This window comes from Siniperca chuatsi, linkage group LG19, assembly GCF_020085105.1.
Source record: "Siniperca chuatsi isolate FFG_IHB_CAS linkage group LG19, ASM2008510v1, whole genome shotgun sequence".
In the NCBI taxonomy this organism is placed as follows: domain Eukaryota; kingdom Metazoa; phylum Chordata; class Actinopteri; order Centrarchiformes; family Sinipercidae; genus Siniperca; species Siniperca chuatsi.
Genome location: NC_058060.1, coordinates 5,022,117 through 5,040,061, shown reverse-complemented (window position 1 = coordinate 5,040,061; position 17,945 = coordinate 5,022,117). Strand labels below are relative to the sequence as shown.

At 40.2% G+C, this 17,945-nt stretch overlaps 1 protein-coding gene across 1 annotated transcript in view; it reads right to left on the bottom strand.

The window, feature by feature from the left end:
• Positions 1-806: 806 nt before the first annotated feature.
• zgc:163022 (putative ferric-chelate reductase 1) overlaps positions 807-17,945 on the bottom strand; it is a 28,872-nt gene continuing 11,733 nt past the window's right edge. Inside the window, exons 8-15 of the mRNA XM_044177246.1 lie at positions 17,404-17,511; positions 15,336-15,451; positions 14,496-14,582; positions 5,564-5,655; positions 2,473-2,531; positions 2,173-2,316; positions 1,157-1,176; positions 807-1,082 (exon numbers count right to left, since the gene is read on the bottom strand). Coding sequence (XP_044033181.1) covers positions 993-1,082; positions 1,157-1,176; positions 2,173-2,316; positions 2,473-2,531; positions 5,564-5,655; positions 14,496-14,582; positions 15,336-15,451; positions 17,404-17,511 — 716 coding nt within the window. The 3' untranslated portion in view covers positions 807-992. The remainder of the gene's footprint in view (positions 1,083-1,156; positions 1,177-2,172; positions 2,317-2,472; positions 2,532-5,563; positions 5,656-14,495; positions 14,583-15,335; positions 15,452-17,403; positions 17,512-17,945) is intronic.

The following is a 17,945-nucleotide window of genomic DNA, read 5'->3' as shown; positions in this document are numbered from 1 at the left end:
AAGGGGATCGAGCTCCGGTGTCCTCTTTTCCCCTTGGCACAAACACTCTGTCTGTGTAAGGCTGTGCGCATTTGGCTTCTACTTTTATGTTGTACCACTTCTTTTAATTTTGGAGAGGGTCCGATATTCTGGTCCAGCAAAATTCACTGAGTCCGCCACATGCTGCAACTGCCTTTTTGGCATATTAAATGCCCACACTATGTCCACCAATCTTCTTTCTTGCTTCAAACTCCACAACTAGAACTTCAAGTTTCACACTGGATGAAATTTCTTCTTTCTTTTTTTTTTGCTTTTCTGTCAGAATTTGCCGTAATTGTCTTCATGCAGTCAGTATGGATTAATATTAGTTAGGGGCGTTTCACTGACCATTTATAGCTAACTATGGGCGTTAAAAGGGTGGGACAAGTAGCTGCTCACTTGCGCCAAATTTTGAGTTGATTGTGATTTATAAAGGGAAATCGGCGTGGGAAGTGCATGCGCAGTGTTATAAATCAGAATATTTTGTGTGTTTCGTCCTTACGCAACCTTTTGACGTGAATCCTCAGCTCAGTTTTGTAATTGAGTCAACTGGTCACTAGGGAATTAATTGACAATGAGTGGTGAGTATACTAACTAAATGTTAATGACAGCACAGTCTATAACTTAAAAAATAGGAGAGATGTTGCATATCATCTCTGAGATTATCATTTTGGTCTACTTACGTAATTACAAGCATATGCATTACAGTTGTGAGTTAACTATCATGTTTACAGGATACATCTATTTACATCTCATTTAAAAAGAAATCTGGCTTTACAACACAAAAATGTGTAATTTTTATTTTATTTATTTTGAGGCAGGGCATACAAATTAGACATTAAAACAATATGTTCAAGGATTTCGTTAAAAAAATGCAGTTTTAGATTTAAAAAAATCGATCTAAGAATTTGGCAAATTCCTGGTATATAATAGAAATGCTTTAGTAGGTTTTTTTTGCATTCTTCATTCCCTTCTTATGACATCCCAATTCCAACCAACAGTGCCACCAAAAAGGTAAAGTTTCCCAGGAAGAACAGAGTCATCAGCAGGACATCAACTGTTATCTGACAAAACAATGCAATTTACATTACAAATGTTATTGGTTTTTTTTATTTACTTGTAGCATTTTTTCACTTACCATTTTTGATTCCAAAGTATCTGTAATCCAAAGAAAAGAGAACATTTAAAGCTGCTGCAGGATACTTAAACAGTGAAACATTTTTTCCACCTTAAATATGTGTGTGTGTGCTTCATGTTCTTATATCCCAGTGGGGACTTTAACCTGAATGCACACTAACCCACTGTGTCACAGTGGGGACAAAAATTGATGTCCCCATGGGTAGAGACTGCTTTTTGAGGGTTAAGACTTGGTTTTAGGGTGCAGGCTACAATTAGGTTAATGTTAGGGTAAGGGTTAAGGTTAGGCACTTAGTTGTGATGGTTAAGGTTAGGGTAAGGGGCTAGGTAAAGCATTATGTCAATGACTGTCCCCCACGGGTGATAGTGAAACAAACGTACTCAACACAAAAATCCAACCGTACCCTAACCCTTAAATATCTTATTCAGACTCAGAGAGACAGATCTATCTATCTATCTATCTATCTATCTATCTATCTATCTATCTATCTATCTATCTATCTATCTATCTATCTATCTATCTATCTATCTATCTATCTATCTATCTATCTATCTATCTATCTGAATTCAATTTAATTTTCAATTGTGTATTGCAGATCTTTTAAGAGAGGCTGCAAAACATAACTGCATACAGTCAATTGCTGTGACTTGATAGGTCCTGTTCCAAGGTTTCGACTGATAGAACAGGAAAGGTTCCCTGAGCACGAATACTCTTCTCAGGTTCAGTACAACCTACAACCTAACAAAGATCCTGACAATCATCAACATCATTCGTTCCTGTTGTGGTTGACACATGACACTAGATAATGACAGAGTTTTTATTTTTATTTTCCTCAAATGAAAAAATTGGAGAGGTCAACAGGGTCACAGAGGTTATAGTACACATATTTATTATTGCTTTACACAGACTTTAAGGGTTTCAGAGTTCCACTGAAGTTATATCTCATATGCAAATAAGCACCCATTAAGGGTCACTTTACAATAATAATAATAAAAAGGATAAGAACATGTATTTACCTGTACTCTTAACCTTCCATTTGTAATGGACATCCAACAAGATGTAGAACAAAGCTTCCCAGCCAACAGAACCACTCATCACTTTCATCAGCCATTGGTCCAGAGTGCTGTCAGTTAACTTCAAGCCTGTTAATATGGCCGCTACTGTGTGATGTAATATAAAAACAGCCTTTTCAGGACTTGTAGCAATGGTTAACAATGTATGTAGTATAATTTCTAAACATTTGTTATTAAAGAGTATGCAAAAAGCAGAACACATTTAGAGCCTTTATAAGTGCATAATGTAAGACAAGAGCTTACCAGATAAAGCTTTTATTGCCACTCCATTTAAAGCATGTGGCCAATTGAACAGAAATCTCCTGTCAAAGAAAAGAGGAAAAATATTAAATGATCAGCTGCTGAAACAAGACTGTTGTCACTTGAAGAACAACAGCACTGGTTGTTATATATTTATAAGTGTGAAACATTCTTGACCTAGGAGACAGTAGTTTGACATCTTTCTACTTGCTTTCCCCAGAGCTTTCAGCAACATTTTATGGTCATTATCAGCTAATGACAATTTCTCAGGTGTCATCATGTGACCTAAGTATGGAACTTCACTGATGTAGTGTTCCCCACAGCTTTCACATGTGATGTCATACACCACTCCAGTCTTCCTCTCAGGGGCATCCTGTCTTGTATTGTCTTGGTGTACCGTTTTGAATGGTTTGTGGTAAGTGCTGGCTCCTTGTGACTTGAAGACTCTGCCTAGATGTTCTCAATTCAATTCAATTAAATTTTATTTATATAGCGCCAATTCTTAACAGAAGTTATCTCATTGTGCTTTTCCTATAGAGCAGGTCTAGACCGTACTCTCCACGAGCAAGCATTTGGCGACAGTGGCAAGAAAAAACTTCCTTTTAACAGGCAGAAACCTTGGACAGAACCAGACTCAGTGGTGGGCGGCCATCCGCTGCTGCCGTGTTAGGTTTTAAAAGAGAGAGAGAGAGAGAAAGAGAGAGAGAGAGGGGAGGGGTTTGGGGGAAGGGGATAGGGTTAGGGAGGCACAATGCAAAGACCACGTAGAATTTTTTTATTTATATAGTAGAATAGTAATTATAGTGTTAATATTAATAAATTAGTAATAGGAATGACAGCTATAAGAAGAATAATGTCAGCATCAGTAACAGAGCCAATAACAACTGTAGTAGCAGTTGTCGAGCAGGAACATGGGGGCAGCAGGTGGGCCACAACCACAGATCCAGACTCTGCAGCTCCGGAGGCAGAAATACCTGCTGAAAGCGACAGAAGGAGAGAGGAGAGAAACGAGAAAGCACACAACTACGGGAGAGAGAAGATGTTGAGTTAGTAACATACAGTAATGGGATGAGAATGCATACAGATGGAGAGGGAGAGAAGGAGAGAGGAAAGAGGCGCATCATGTGAAGTCTCCCGGCAGTCTAGGCCTATAGCAGCATAACTAAGGGATAGTTCAGGACTCATCCAAGCCAGCCCTAATTATAAGCTTTATCAAAGAGGAAAGTCTTTAGCCTACTCATAAATGTGGAGATGGTGTCTGCCTCCTGAACCCAAACTGGGACCTGATTCCACAGAAAAGGAGCTTGATAACTGAAGGCTCTGGCTCCCATTCTACTTTTGGAGACTCTAGGAACCACAAGTAACCCTGCAACCTGGGAGCGCAGTGTTCTAGTTGGATAATATGGTGTTATGGTCTCACAGTCCAGCCACATAAAGGATCCCACTGGGATGCTGTCGTTGTTGATTTAGCAGTGTCCTGGTCTTAAGTTTGAGTTGGGATTCTCATCATCCATTCCTTGTACCTGTTGGTCTGGTGTGCCTCATGGACCTGCTGCACCTTCCTCTTTCTATCCTCTTCCTCACTGATAAGATGTGGTCTGTGAGGAGGCTCCTCACCACTTTTATCTTGTAAGTGGTGGTTAGAGTTCAAAGTGAGATAGTCAGACCAATATCATGACAACTCAGAAACCTCCAATTGCGGATGAAGACTGTGAAATAACCCCTTGAGTTAAGATTTTGTGTCAAAGACAGAACTATATTAATGTTTCCTGACAAACAAATTTTGTTTTTAGGTTTGTGTGACTGTTTTCTCTCAGCAGTTTGTGACCCATCTCCTACCAACAGTTTTGGCTTCTTTAACCATGAAGGTGATCTTTGTTCAACCATGCCCACCATCTTTGTCTCAACCAGGTAGACTGATGCAAGGGCAGCAGCAGGGGTGGGCTTAATGTGTTTTGAACAGAATGGACAGAACGAAGCACTGACAGAACAGAAAACAGAGCCCCTTTCCTCCCCTGTGTAGTATTGTTGCTCAGCCCATCACAGATATTGTTGTGCTTTTTGATTGCGTGGCCACCTGCTGCCCCCCTGCTCGACGACCGCTGCTACAATTATTATTATTAGTCGTATTACTATTATTATCATAATTATTCCTATCACTATCATTCCTGTTATTATTATTTTATTAATATTACCACTACCATTACATTATTATTATTTTAAAATTCAATGTGGAATTTGTATTGTGCCTCTCTCTCTCTCTCTCTCTCTCTCTCTCTCTCTCCCAATAGCTGCCCACCCTGAGTTTGGTTCTGCCCGAGGTTTCTGCCTCTTAAAGGAAGTTTTTCCATCCCACTGTCGCCAAGTGCTTGCTCATGGTGGGATTTGTAAATAATATTATAAAGAGTATGGTCTAGACCTGCTCTATAAGAAAAGTACAATGCGATAACTTCTGTTATGAATTGGCATTATATTAATTAAATTAAATTTAATTGAAGTTCTTGTTAATGATGATAATAATGATACTGAAATGTTGAAGTCGCCACCAGCCACAGTTATCCATCCCCTGTCTGAGCCCCAGCCTGCAGACCACCTGACTTGACCCCCTAGGCCACAAATAACAATGAGTGCCACTGGATGACAGAGCTCTGCAGCTGTGCCTTACACAAAGTTACCCAGTTTGTTCATTCACTGGCAGCTGATAATAACCATTCATTTATTAGCTCTTAATTCAAACACAGAGTGGCTGGAATAAAACTGGATGGAACATGGTGTTTTGTTTGCCATAAAATTTACCAATTTTATATTTTCTTTCATTCTAATGTGCTGGTGGCTTTTTAATTATCTGCATTTTGCTTATTAAATTTATTGTTCCATTAGGTATGCCACTTTCAACTGATGTAATGAAATAAAATGGAGTAAATAAACAGTTAACTGCGTGTTTGAATTAATGATGTGTCTTCGTCCTACTGATAGGAACACCAGGTCAGCAGAGCACTGACAAATGTTGTGTTGGATTTCACTAACAAATGACCTATTTTGTTATTTAGATTTGAGGACTTGTTGAATCACACACACACAGCAGGGTACTTACAGTGGATGTTGTGGTTCACAGCGCAGCAGAGCCATTATGGGCTGGAGTACAGAGAGGCTCATAACCAGGCAGCCTAACACAGGATGTGCTCCCTGAAAACAGCACACAGCACCGCTGACAGTCACTGACATGCACCTGTTACACTGAGAACTGTTTACAACGTTTACTTCAAATGGCTAAAAAAACTGTATTTGAAGAATAAGTGTTATGTGCATCATTAGACAAACATCAGAAAATCTGAAAAACAATCAATTTAATATCATGCCATTAGTTAAGTTGGCAAAGTGCAGTTTTACTTACATACAAGAGTTTGATAAAAATGTATTCAATATTTTTATTTGTTTTAATTAAATAATTCTTATTACATTCAATATAATGTATCAATTGTGCTGGGTGTAACGTTTATTAATATATTTGATTAAAGTACAGCAAGATAAACAGAACAGAGATAAGACACAGCCAGTCACATACAAGCACATAGATACAGCCTCAGAAACAATCACACACATCTCTTAAAAGGTTCAAAACTAAAAGTGTGGTAGGTTTGGTATATTCACTTCCTGGTTTATTTTGGTAGTATTCTTCTTCCCCTGTATGTCTTGTGTTTTTACTTCCTGTCTGTGTTTTCCCTCCAGTTTTGATTGTTGGTCCTCCCTTGATTGTTTGCACCTGTGTGTCGTTTTCTCACCTCCCCTAGGGTATTTAGTCTCGGTCTGTTCTTTGTTCAGTGTTGGATCATTGTTGTACACATGGTGTTTATCCTTGCCGAGCATTGACTGTGAGTTTATATTGGATTCTTTGTTCTCCCGTGGACCTTGTTTGGATTTTTTGGATTTTGCCTGCTCCCCTATGAACTGTGTTCCCACCTTGGACTCACTCCCCTACTTTCACCAATGCTAGCCAGTACTTATCTGCCTTTTTGTCTGCTCATTACCTGTCTGCTCACCTCTGCCTGTATTCCATCCCACAATAAACACGGTAGTCATCGGGCTACTTTTCCCTGAGACTCCTTCCTTGTCATCTGCTTTTGGGTCCACATACCTCTATACAGCACCCCTTACGACAGAAAGTTTAAATTCATCCAGTGGGATGAGACTTATGGTACAGTATCTATCTCCTGTAATGACATGCAAAGCTAAATGATAAAATGCATCAAGTTGTTTTAAGGTGGAATGAGAGTGAGAGTACAGGATATCTGCATAGTGAAGCACATACAAGATGGACGATTGTACAATTCTTGATTCCAATATAGGAAAGCCATTTTTATCTCCAGATTCTGTGCCAGTTGTTCCACATTAGGTTTAAAAGTCAGATTGCTGTCTGACCAAATTCCCAGATATTTACAAGATTAAACAAATTCAATTTCAGTATCATTATGTGTATGGAAGACAGGAAGATGTATGAATTATGGGTTGTTGAGATAACACACATAAATTGGTTGCTTCAGCAAATGCCCCAAAACAATATATGTATGATACACTGGTGGTCCTTGAACACAACCCTGCTTACTGATAATCAGCCCTGTCCCTATCTCCCTCTCTGGTCTTGGGTACCTCAACTGCAAACACTATCCGCTTTGAGTAGTCAGAAAGACTAGAAAGGCGTTATATAAGTACAGTACATTTACCATATCCCAATTAGTGCAGACTACAACAGGGAAGAGAGCACATACACACATAGGGTGCTTTTCATTATGCTAACTTATGCTTTCTCGCATCTGCTCTCCTCCCGTGACCCAGAAATCGTTCCCCCTCCACCATCATGGAGGATCTTCCAATCCCTTAAATGCACCTTTGGTGTGCACCTTGCACTTTGGTTATTGCTGACAGACACACTCTCCTTCTCTCTGTGACTTTAATTCCATAATAAGTATAACAAGTACAGTCTAGACCTGCTCTATAGGACAAGTGCAATGAGATAACTTCTGTTAAGATTGGCGCTGAATAAATAAAATTGAATTGATTTGATTGTGTGCTGGCTTGTTGACTGTATTGTTTGCTGGAGGTTTGATATATTTGACTTTGTATCACAAACTGTAAAATTACACAGAGGAGGGGGAAATCCAAAACCTTTATTTGTCTGAAGGAATTAGCTTTTGAGATAACAGTAAGACCCAAGTAAAACTTGATTGGCTCATAAATGAGCCTGCATAGTATCAGCAATTTGTCTCTGATCAAATACAACGTCACACCTCATTCAAGTCAACTCTATGTATTTTTTCTATTCTCAGAGTTGTCTAACTTATATAAAAAAAGAGTCAAGACAAGACCTACAGATCAATTCCTGCCTTTCTTGTGTTCCTGTACTTTTGTTCAAAGCAAAAGGACGATTTATTTATTATTATTAACCAAAGGATTAATGATTTATAATAAGAGGATGATTTATTTCTTTACATCAACTAAACTTTAGTTGATGTAAATGACTGTATATTGTTAATATAGACTACAGAGTTTCATTTTTTAACATTTTCGGTTGGTGGTGTTACAGACAGAACAGGCCGGAGACGCTGATGATACAGATATGGTTTATTGATACTTCAGGAGTATGGATAGGAGAAGGGGAAAGTGATACCGTCCCTTTACGGAGTGTAGAGTAGTACGGAGGGAACTGCGTTGCACACAGGAAAGCCAAGTGGACCGGGAACTGGAGCGACCCACACAGGAGACTGGCGATACACGAGACCTGGAGCAGGAGTGACACGCTCGGGAGATTGGAGACACACGGAACCGGGAGCTAAAGAGACACACTCTGGAGGCTGGAGAACACAGGAGCAGGGAACAAGGATCGGGATACTGTCAGGTGAGACGTTAGTTCGTTGAGGAGTCCGTTACGCAGAGAATGCAGGAGACCAAGATCTGTCCTTGCTTCGAACGAGACCAGATAATGACTGTGGTGAGGAGTAGTGCTTTATAGGGGAGTGGAGTGCAGATAAGGTGCAGGTGTGTAATGAGTCACAGGTGATTGGCATTAGTACTCAGGTGAAGGAGTGCGGAGTGAAGGGGCGTGGCTGGAGAGAACATGACAGACTGTGACAGTACACCCCCCTCCATGGCCAGCTCCCGAGGGCCGAAAGACCCCCCCTTCCCCCGACACTGCGGACTGTCCCTAGGGGGCAAGCCAATCCGGGGAGCTGATCGGGGTCCGGTGTGTCGGGCCTTCGAACTGGAGCCTGGAGACGGGTGGAGCCGGCCGTCCAGTAGCTTGGGCTGGGCTGGGTACCGGAGCGGACTCTGGCTGGCTGCTGACCTCCAGGCTGGGTACCGGAGCGGACTCGGGCTGGCTGCTGACATCTGGGCTGGGTACCGGAGTGGACTTGGGCTGACGACCAGGAGATTGGCGACGGTGGGAGACCAGAGAGGAGGCTGGCGACTCTGGTGGCCGGACCTCTGGGCAGGGAGCCGGAGGAGAGGCTGGCGACTCTGGCGGCCGGACCTCCTGGCAGGGAACCGGAGACGATTCTGGCGACTCTGGCTGCTGACGGACCTCCGGGCTGGGAGCCGGAGCGGAGCCTGGGGATTCGGGCGGCTGACGGACCTCCGGGCTGGAGCCCGGAGCTGAGCCTGGGGACTCTGGCGGCTGACGGACCTCGTCACGCAATTGCATCAAAGAGCGTGCTGACAAATGCCGTACACGTCCTGATCTGCAAGCAGACTCTCTGCCTTATGCTGTATTGACATTGTTTGTTGATGGTTCCTCATACCTGCACAAGCCTACACAGACTAATCTTATGTGTGCAGATGTAATCAGCTGGAATCCATCCACAAATTAATTTGATATTGTGTTAGCACAAAAACTCCCTGGCCATTTCTCTGCTCAAATTGCAGAACTCTATGCCCTAATTGAGTCCTGTAAATACGCTCCTGGAAAAACCACAACTGTATATTTTGATTCTGCTTACGCTTGTGGAGCTGCACAGTCCTTTGCTAACATTGGGTCCAAAGAAGTTTTCTTCGTGCAGATGGCACACCAGTTAAACACGCATCTCAACTACAGTACCTTTTGTCCGCCATTCAGTTGCCAACTAGTATGACTATTGTAAATTGTGCGGCTCACACGTGAGGCTATGATTTTACCTCTAGAGGTAACAATGTAGCCGACATTGTGGTTAAAACTACTGCAATATCCACTTATCTCGCTATCTCTGTCATGAACATGTCTGCTGAAGCTATTGATGTTACAAATTGTAAACTCACTGACTTGTTGACTCTACCTGATTGTGCAGAGCAGCACATGTCATTTGCCACTCTGCAAAGGGGGAGATGATTAAAGCAATTTCAAAGTACTGGTTTTGCCCATATTTTACTGCATATTGCATATTTATCAACATTTTTTAATCCATGCATTTTATTGATATGACTGAAAGAAAAGAAAGGAAGCACCACTGCATAGTGATGATATGCATCCATGTGTTCCATGTGCATAGAAACCTTCCCATGCACTCATGACAATCCTAAATCTGTTGCCAAGTGTCTAGCAAAAGAGAAGTGTTAACCAAAAGTTAACAGAAGAGGAGTTATAAATAAAAACCTAAACAAAAATGCTGAAATAGCACAACAAAATAGGAGAATTAAATGTGGACTCTTGATATCAGATCTCTGTCATCTAAAGCTGTACTAGTGAACAATTTAATATCAGAGTATCATGTTGACTTATTTTGTCTTACTGAAACCTGGCTGGGTCATGAAGTATATGTTAGCCTAAATGAATCCACTCTGCCCAGTCATATTAATACTCCTATTCCTTGAGGTACTGGCCAAGGAGGTGGAGTTGCAGCCATCTTTGACTCAAGCCTATTAATCAACCCAAAACCTAAACTAAATTATAACTCATTCGAAAGCCTTGTTCTCAGTCTTCCACACCCGACCTGGAAAACATGACAGCCAATTCTAACTTTTGAACTCCTATTACTGGAATACACACCATTAGGCAAAAACTCCTACTCTAGATGTCTATCTGATACTGATACAGCTAAATTTAAGGAAACAATCCCATCTGCATTTAATTCAATGTTATGTCTCAATATAACAGAGGATTCCTATGCAAATCACAGCCCCTCCCAAATTGACCATCTAGTTGATAGTGCTGCAGGCTCACTGCGAACAACACTGGATTCTATCGCCCCTCTAAAAAAGAAGATAATAAAACAAAGAAGGTTAGCTCCACGGTATAACCCCCAAACCAGCAAATTAAAGCAAACATCACGAAAACTTGAAAGGAAATGGCGTTCCAACAACCTGGAAGAATCTCATTTAGTCTGGCCCTCCGTAATGTCAGAACAGCGTACTACTCATCATTAATAGAGAAAAATAAAAATAACCTATAGGGAAAGTGCAATGAGATAACTTCTGTTATGAATTAGCGCTACATAAATAAAACTGAATTGAATTGAATTGAATGAGATGATCACAAAGCGACCAATGGCGATGCCTAACAAAAGACCAGAAAGGCCAGTGCCAAATCTAGAAGTACTAGATTCTGAGCTGCACAAATATGTAACTGCAGCTGTAAGATCGAACCTGGAGACTCAGACTGAACAATCGGTGGAACCAGGTGAAAGGGTCTATGTAAATGTCCACGAAAGCAAGTGGAAAGAGCCCAGGTGAAAATGACCATTCCAAGTTATCCTGAGCACACCTACGGCAGTAAAGATCTACAGTAACAGGATGGACTGATCACCCTACTCATCATAATGTTAGATGCACTTACCTGTGCCACCCGAGCAGATGAGATGGCTCTGTCCATGACTATGCATTGCACTACACCTGCACCCACATACACGTGCAATATCACTATTGTGACAAGTAAGGGATATATAGACCCTAAAAGTACGCAATCCTTATAATCTGTTAGTTTTAATGTCTGGGTCAAAGATAGTTGAGTTAAGATAATGATTTTTCATGTTTCAGAAAATCTTACCCCACGAAAATGTAATTTAGCATAGCAATGATATTTATCAAACAATTAATTTACTGCAAATTTTCAATAATCAAAACTAGTAAGATATACAACATTAGCCTGGCAGAAATGCACCAAAGAATTAAAAAATCTATTTATATGACTAAAAATACCTGATATTTATGCTTTAATTATCAGCGTCTCATATTTGTTAATGTTCATATACCAGAACTTCCAGAACCAGAAGAAAAAAAAACAAATAACAAAAAACTTCAAAACATTTGACAAGGATTCCCACTTAATCAGACAACATTGTCAATCACTCTATGTCAATAGAATAATATTTGTTTCATCATCGTTTGACCGTGTGACTGGATTTTAGTCATATTGAATGGCAGTTTCACACTTTAGAGCTCTGAACATCCCATGATTTATATATATTATTTTAATAGTTCACTGTTGATACATTACTGTATCAACATAAGAGCAAAAGCAGATTAATTTTATATATTTTTTTATATATTTATACTTTTAAGAAAAAATACATATCCAGAGATAGAAAATGTACACATCTCATCTTTGACCTGTCTAGAGGAACTGGAAGTGATCACATTAAACTATGACGTATTGTGGCAAAGCCATCATCCCACACTTTTGAAGAACTAGCACGACATGTGTGAGGCACATTACACATTTAACACCATTAAGACACAAACACTGATACTTGTGAAGAGGATAGTTGTGAAAAGGATACTTGCAAAGAGGACACTTGCGAAAGGATATACTGTTGAAAAATGGGACTCCCCTTATTGGCCTGGCACTGCAGTTACCTGTTGTTCTTGGGGCTAATGGCCCAGTGACGTAACCTCACCCGAGCTGCAGTAACACCAGGGTCCGATCTGGTTATCAGAGCCATATAGTGTAACTCTGCAATAGGGTGTTATATATCACTTTACATGTAATCTTATAATGATTTTCTTTTTACTTTTCAACCATTAGAAGTGATTTGACTCACTACTAATTGACTGTTTTCTTATGACCCAGCTTAGTCCACATATTTACTAACTTGGAAGATAAAAAAAAATACTAAATTAACAAAGATGCTCTCCCTTTATATGCAGTATCATGCTAGATCTGAGGACGCACACACACGATCACCAGCATGGAGCAGCCAGGCTGTGAGTTTTCGTTTGCATTTTGTATTTGAACATTAACCACAGAGACCACCGCAACAGAGACTCTGGGCAACCAGAGGCGTGTGGTCTGAGACGTTGTGTCTTCTGGAAAGATTGCGTATGTGTGCACTCGTGTTAATAAAAGTCATCACCTGTGAATCGTGCCGTTGTGAGATTGTCCAGATGTGAAATCTTTTTGATCTAGAGTTGCACATGTATTATCTGATGTTACTAGAACTCATATTCCGACTACACCAAATGTTTTACTTTTAAATGATGACTCATCAATCAGTCTTACCAAATCTCAGAGAAGACTTATTAGCAGGCTAAGGCCAGCAAAAAGTTGCTAGTATTAAGGTGGAAGCCCACCCCGTATTTTAGTTTAGCTTTTATTTGGCTTTTTTTACCCATTTGTCATCAAGATAGAGAAAAGGGAGGGCAAAAAGGTCCATCGGGGGGGTTGGGGAGGTGAAATATAAGGTATTCATGACTATTGCTTACAGAGGAAGACACAACTTCAGAGACATTGAGACAAATTTTATTTTAATTGAATTGAAATGACTACTCCACCATCTTTCCTTTCACACCTGAAAGCACTATATCCATCAGTGGCAATCGCTATGTCTGTATTTCAAACTGTTTGTGAGCCTGAAGAGCCAGTGAGGACCATCTGGTGCAGATTCTGTTATTACGGCAGGAGGCTCCTTATATTAAGGTTTAGCAGACCCAGCGCCATAGGTATTTTACAGGCCAAGAGTTGGATTACAACCTAGCCCCGTTCCAAATGGGACCCATAATGTTCCATATAAATGCTCAAGGAAGTGGCTGTGCGCTGCTCTTAAACAAAAGTGGGGCATTTTTACCAAACCAACTAATTAGTCTTTATCCTCAAAGTCTTTTCTATTGTAAATGTTATATTGTATGTTTCATGGTTCTTATGTGGACGTATCCTGGAAGTTTTGCAATGATTTGACAAACAATGGCTGATTTATAGATGATTGGCCCAATGGTTGTGGACTTTGGTCTATTTATGTGCTGAGCTGTGCCCCTTTTGAAGTTCATTGGTCAGTTTCTTGAAAACTTAATATCAACAAGCTTTATACAAATTTTTAGTCGTAGAAAAGGTTTCAGTCGTAGTCATCTGGACACTGTTTTCCGAATCAAGACGTTTCGCCTCCTATCCGGAAGTCATTCTCAATTGTGAAAATGGTCTGAGAACTCAGAGAATGACTTCCGGATGGGAGCCGAAACGTGTTGATTCAGAAAACAGTGTCCAGATGTCTACGACTGAAACCTTTTCTACAATGGAACACTCCTGGACGAATGAGGGATTACACCATCCAACATTTCATACGCTTCATCCAATGATGATCCACCAAAAGTTTGGTAGCAATCGGATCAACGGTTTAAGAGGAGATGTCAAAAATGTGTTTTTCAAAAAAAATCTAAATGGCAGAAAATCTATTTAGGTGGACTATAGTGGTCCAAGAGGCTTTTTTGTAAAAGACACTGAGCTGGACTTGTGAGAAAATTTCAAGCCATTCGAACTTACGGTGTGAGGAGTGTGGCCTGTTCAAAGTTGCATTTTTGGGCCTTAATTACAGCACCTCATATTTCTGTGGAAGCACATGCACATCATTTCCAGTTGTTAGGCAAGGTTCCTGTTTCTAGCTCATTCCAACTCACAGGAATTTGAGCCGAAGCGGCAGACAACAAATAACAATAATAGTAATAATAAAAAACCGGCACAAACATAAAATGTTTCAGCCCCTGCGGGGCTTGAACCCCTAATAAAGCCTCAGCAATAAACCGCAGGAGGCTGCAAAATGAATAGTTAGTTCAAGCAGTGCTGGTGTACTGACCCCAGACCAGGCCTTGACGTATGAGAAGGAGAGGATGAATGCGATGATTGTGGCAGCTACCGTCACATTCATCACTGCAACATGGACCTGGAGGAACAGAAACAGTACAACATGACACTGTAGAAGTCAAACACATACTGTACAGTGCTCAGGAGACATGTGCAAGATCAACTGCACCTAAGCGAAGGCAGGCTTGGACCAAGCTTTGTGGTATTACACTAACACATTTAACAGAACAGTCCAATATTCTCAGACATAAAAAGTCATCTATACAAAACCCATCCTGGACCTCTGATATTGAGCTTCAGTGAATTTCCTTTAAATGTGACAATATTTCGTATTTATTTCCTTTTTTGGTAGTGTGCAGCCATGGTGAAAGCTGGGTGTGATGCACAGTGCTTCCTACTGAGATACTAATTTGGACACATCTATAATGTATCTGAAATATTTCTCTAATCAATATCATCAGTAATCAATCTAAAGACATAATTTCAGCTTTGGTAAATTATGATATGGATAACAAAAATTAACATCTGAATTATCCTTTAAACTCCCTATGTGGAACATTCTTGGACGGTTTTGTGTGTTGGTATAGTATAATTCAGGATATACAGAGAACAGATTAGACTGCAGCGCACTTTAATGTGACTTTCTTCTACCCCACAGTTACAAAGATATGAAATTTAACATTTTTCAAGTGTGTGTGTTTGCTTTTAGAATGTATATCTTCATATGATGCTGACTTAAATTTAATATTTTCATGGTTACTTTGCCAAATGTGGGATACATAAAAAAGTAATTCTGTGGTACATTGTTGTATTTGTATTTGAATTGTCTCACCAGAAACCAGACATCTTTTCCCCACATGTTCTGTCCTTTGGCCACTCCTTTCAGATATCGGGCAACCATCATTCCCAGTGATCCTGTGGTCATCCAGGCTATCAGCATCAGTGCTCCTGAAACACAATTGATTGTTGGAATGCTGCCAAGGTTTCTTTGTACGTTCAGTGTACAATTGGTGGGCCAACCTCATAATCTCAAGCACTAATAGTATAGTTGTTTTATTCCATTTTGAGAAAAAGTACTGATAAATTGGCTGCATCTGAGTACGGCGATCAAATCCCAAAACAGAACCAGAACAATATGACAGTGACAATACCTGTACACTGTGGCTATGCTCGCCCACGAGGTTAACTGTACTGAAAAAAATAAATACCAATACAGAATGTAATGTTACTCGTGGATGGAGTATGAGACAACCCCTCTACCCCCACCTGTACCTACCAAAGCACCCAACACATCAACCCTGTTGCTCTGGGTTATTTTGTACATTTTTCAAGGGTATTTTGCAGGATACCTACTGTTAGATGAAAACAGATATAGTACTGAGCTTCAGAAGTTTTTTCATGTTGGAGATGAAGAGAGGCTGTATAAATATTTCTTAAAGCTTCCTGCCTCAGCAGATCCACACTAAAACACTTCTATACAGATATTATGCAAAATACTATGACATCTGATTTGTGAAACTACTACAATATCCCATAATACTAGTACACTATACAAACTATTATGGGAAATGATCAAAGGAAACTTGAGATATTCTGATGTGAAACATTTATATTGCTTTACTCATTTTATTATATGTTTACTGGAGTGTAGAAGTATGCACTGTGTCTGGGAAAAAATAACTAAAATATAATAAAAATAATAATAAATATTAAATCAGAAGCAGTATCGGTAGATACTGAACATTAAAGGATCAGGACCAAAATAAGGTGCTCAAAACATCCCTACATTGGACTGTGCCCTGTGACTTTCCAATGAAAAATGCTCACAACAGTCACTTGAAACTGAGTCTTTAGCTTTGGGTGCCCCTGAACCATTGCGCACTCCATGTAGTAATCCAGAGTGCAGAGTATCCCAGCCATTTAATAGTTTTTCTGCTATTTTGGCCTCAGCATGGATAACAAACTGAACATGCCTATGTGGTCAAAACCTTGTCTAACACTTGAATACATTTTCAAATTTATTTGCAGTAGTGCAGACATGGCCTATGAAACTAACCTAAAGCACAGTAAAGCTGTGTCCAAAATCACTCCCTTACTAACTACGTGTCTGTTACAGTATTTAGGGATTGACTTCAGACAGCCTACAAGAGTCTACAGTCTCACTGTAGGCTCTGTAAAGCTGCTGCTCTGTAAAGCTCAACCAATAGACAGATCAAACAAACCCTCCCTCACTACGGTGCCTTGAATTCAATGTTAATGTTAGCATGCTTATATGCTCACAATGACAAGTTAACATGCTGAGGTTTATCAGGAAATGTTAACAATGCAAAGCAAACACAAAGTACACATAAAAGCTGATGGGAAAAATTTTGGACAATTTGACATTTTGACCTGATGAAGGTGCTAAAGGAAAAGTCAGGGAATCACCAAAATTATTCATCCTGTTCGGAACATGAATACAAATTTCATGGCAATCCATCCAGTAGTTGTAGTAGTAGTAGTTGATATTTCAGTCTGGACCAAAATGGTGGACCAAATGGCTGACTGACTGACCAAGCTGCAAACTGAAAAATTAACCCAACGCAGAAGTGTAAAAAAACTGCAGTTCCTTGAATGGCCACTTGAGGCTAGTTCCAAAAGCGAGTCAGTCCCCATTAACTTGGCAAATGTCTTGGCAATGTCCCCATGGATGGAAGTGCTAAAGGAAAGGTCAGGGGTCACCAAAATCATTAAGACTCATCCTCTAAAGACCCTGACTATTCACAGCAAATGTTATCACAGTCCAGTTGTCAATGTGTTGGACAAACCAACTCACAAACATCACTTCGCTTCATCACCTGAAACGAACACTATGGTTTCAGTTAGTGCTACTGTAGACATCCCTATGGGCAGGATCTCACCATGTGCTTTGATGATATGAGGCCATCCAGCTTTTCTGACAAGCTGAGGTCTGGAAATGTCTACCTTGTCAGTGCTGATGAAGGTACCAGTATGGAACTGGATTTGTCCTGTAGAGCATAAAACAGACAGAGCTGAATGATCCAGTTCCTTGTTGAACTTTGGAATGATGCTAGTAGTTTACTTAGGAGACTACAATGGGTGGAAGTTTTCCTCTTATCATTAGCTCAGCGTTCTAATAACTGCTGCTCATCTTGTTAGAGCTGAAACATTTTATTTTATGCACATTGTTACCCTTTGCAGCAGCAAGCAGTAATTGGAATGATATACACACTACAGCAAAGACGGTGACGATCAAATCAGCCATTGCAGAAAATGCTCCAGCTAGTTAAGTGTGACTATTTAAGTAACAACTAAGTTGTGCAACTGCATTAAGTAGTGTATCCTTCATGTAGCGAGGTGGAAAGAAAGGGTGTGGAGGTCAGGGTGGTGCATGGGCATGTAGTGCCTCAGACTTTCATGTAGGAAACCTGAGTTTGCGTCC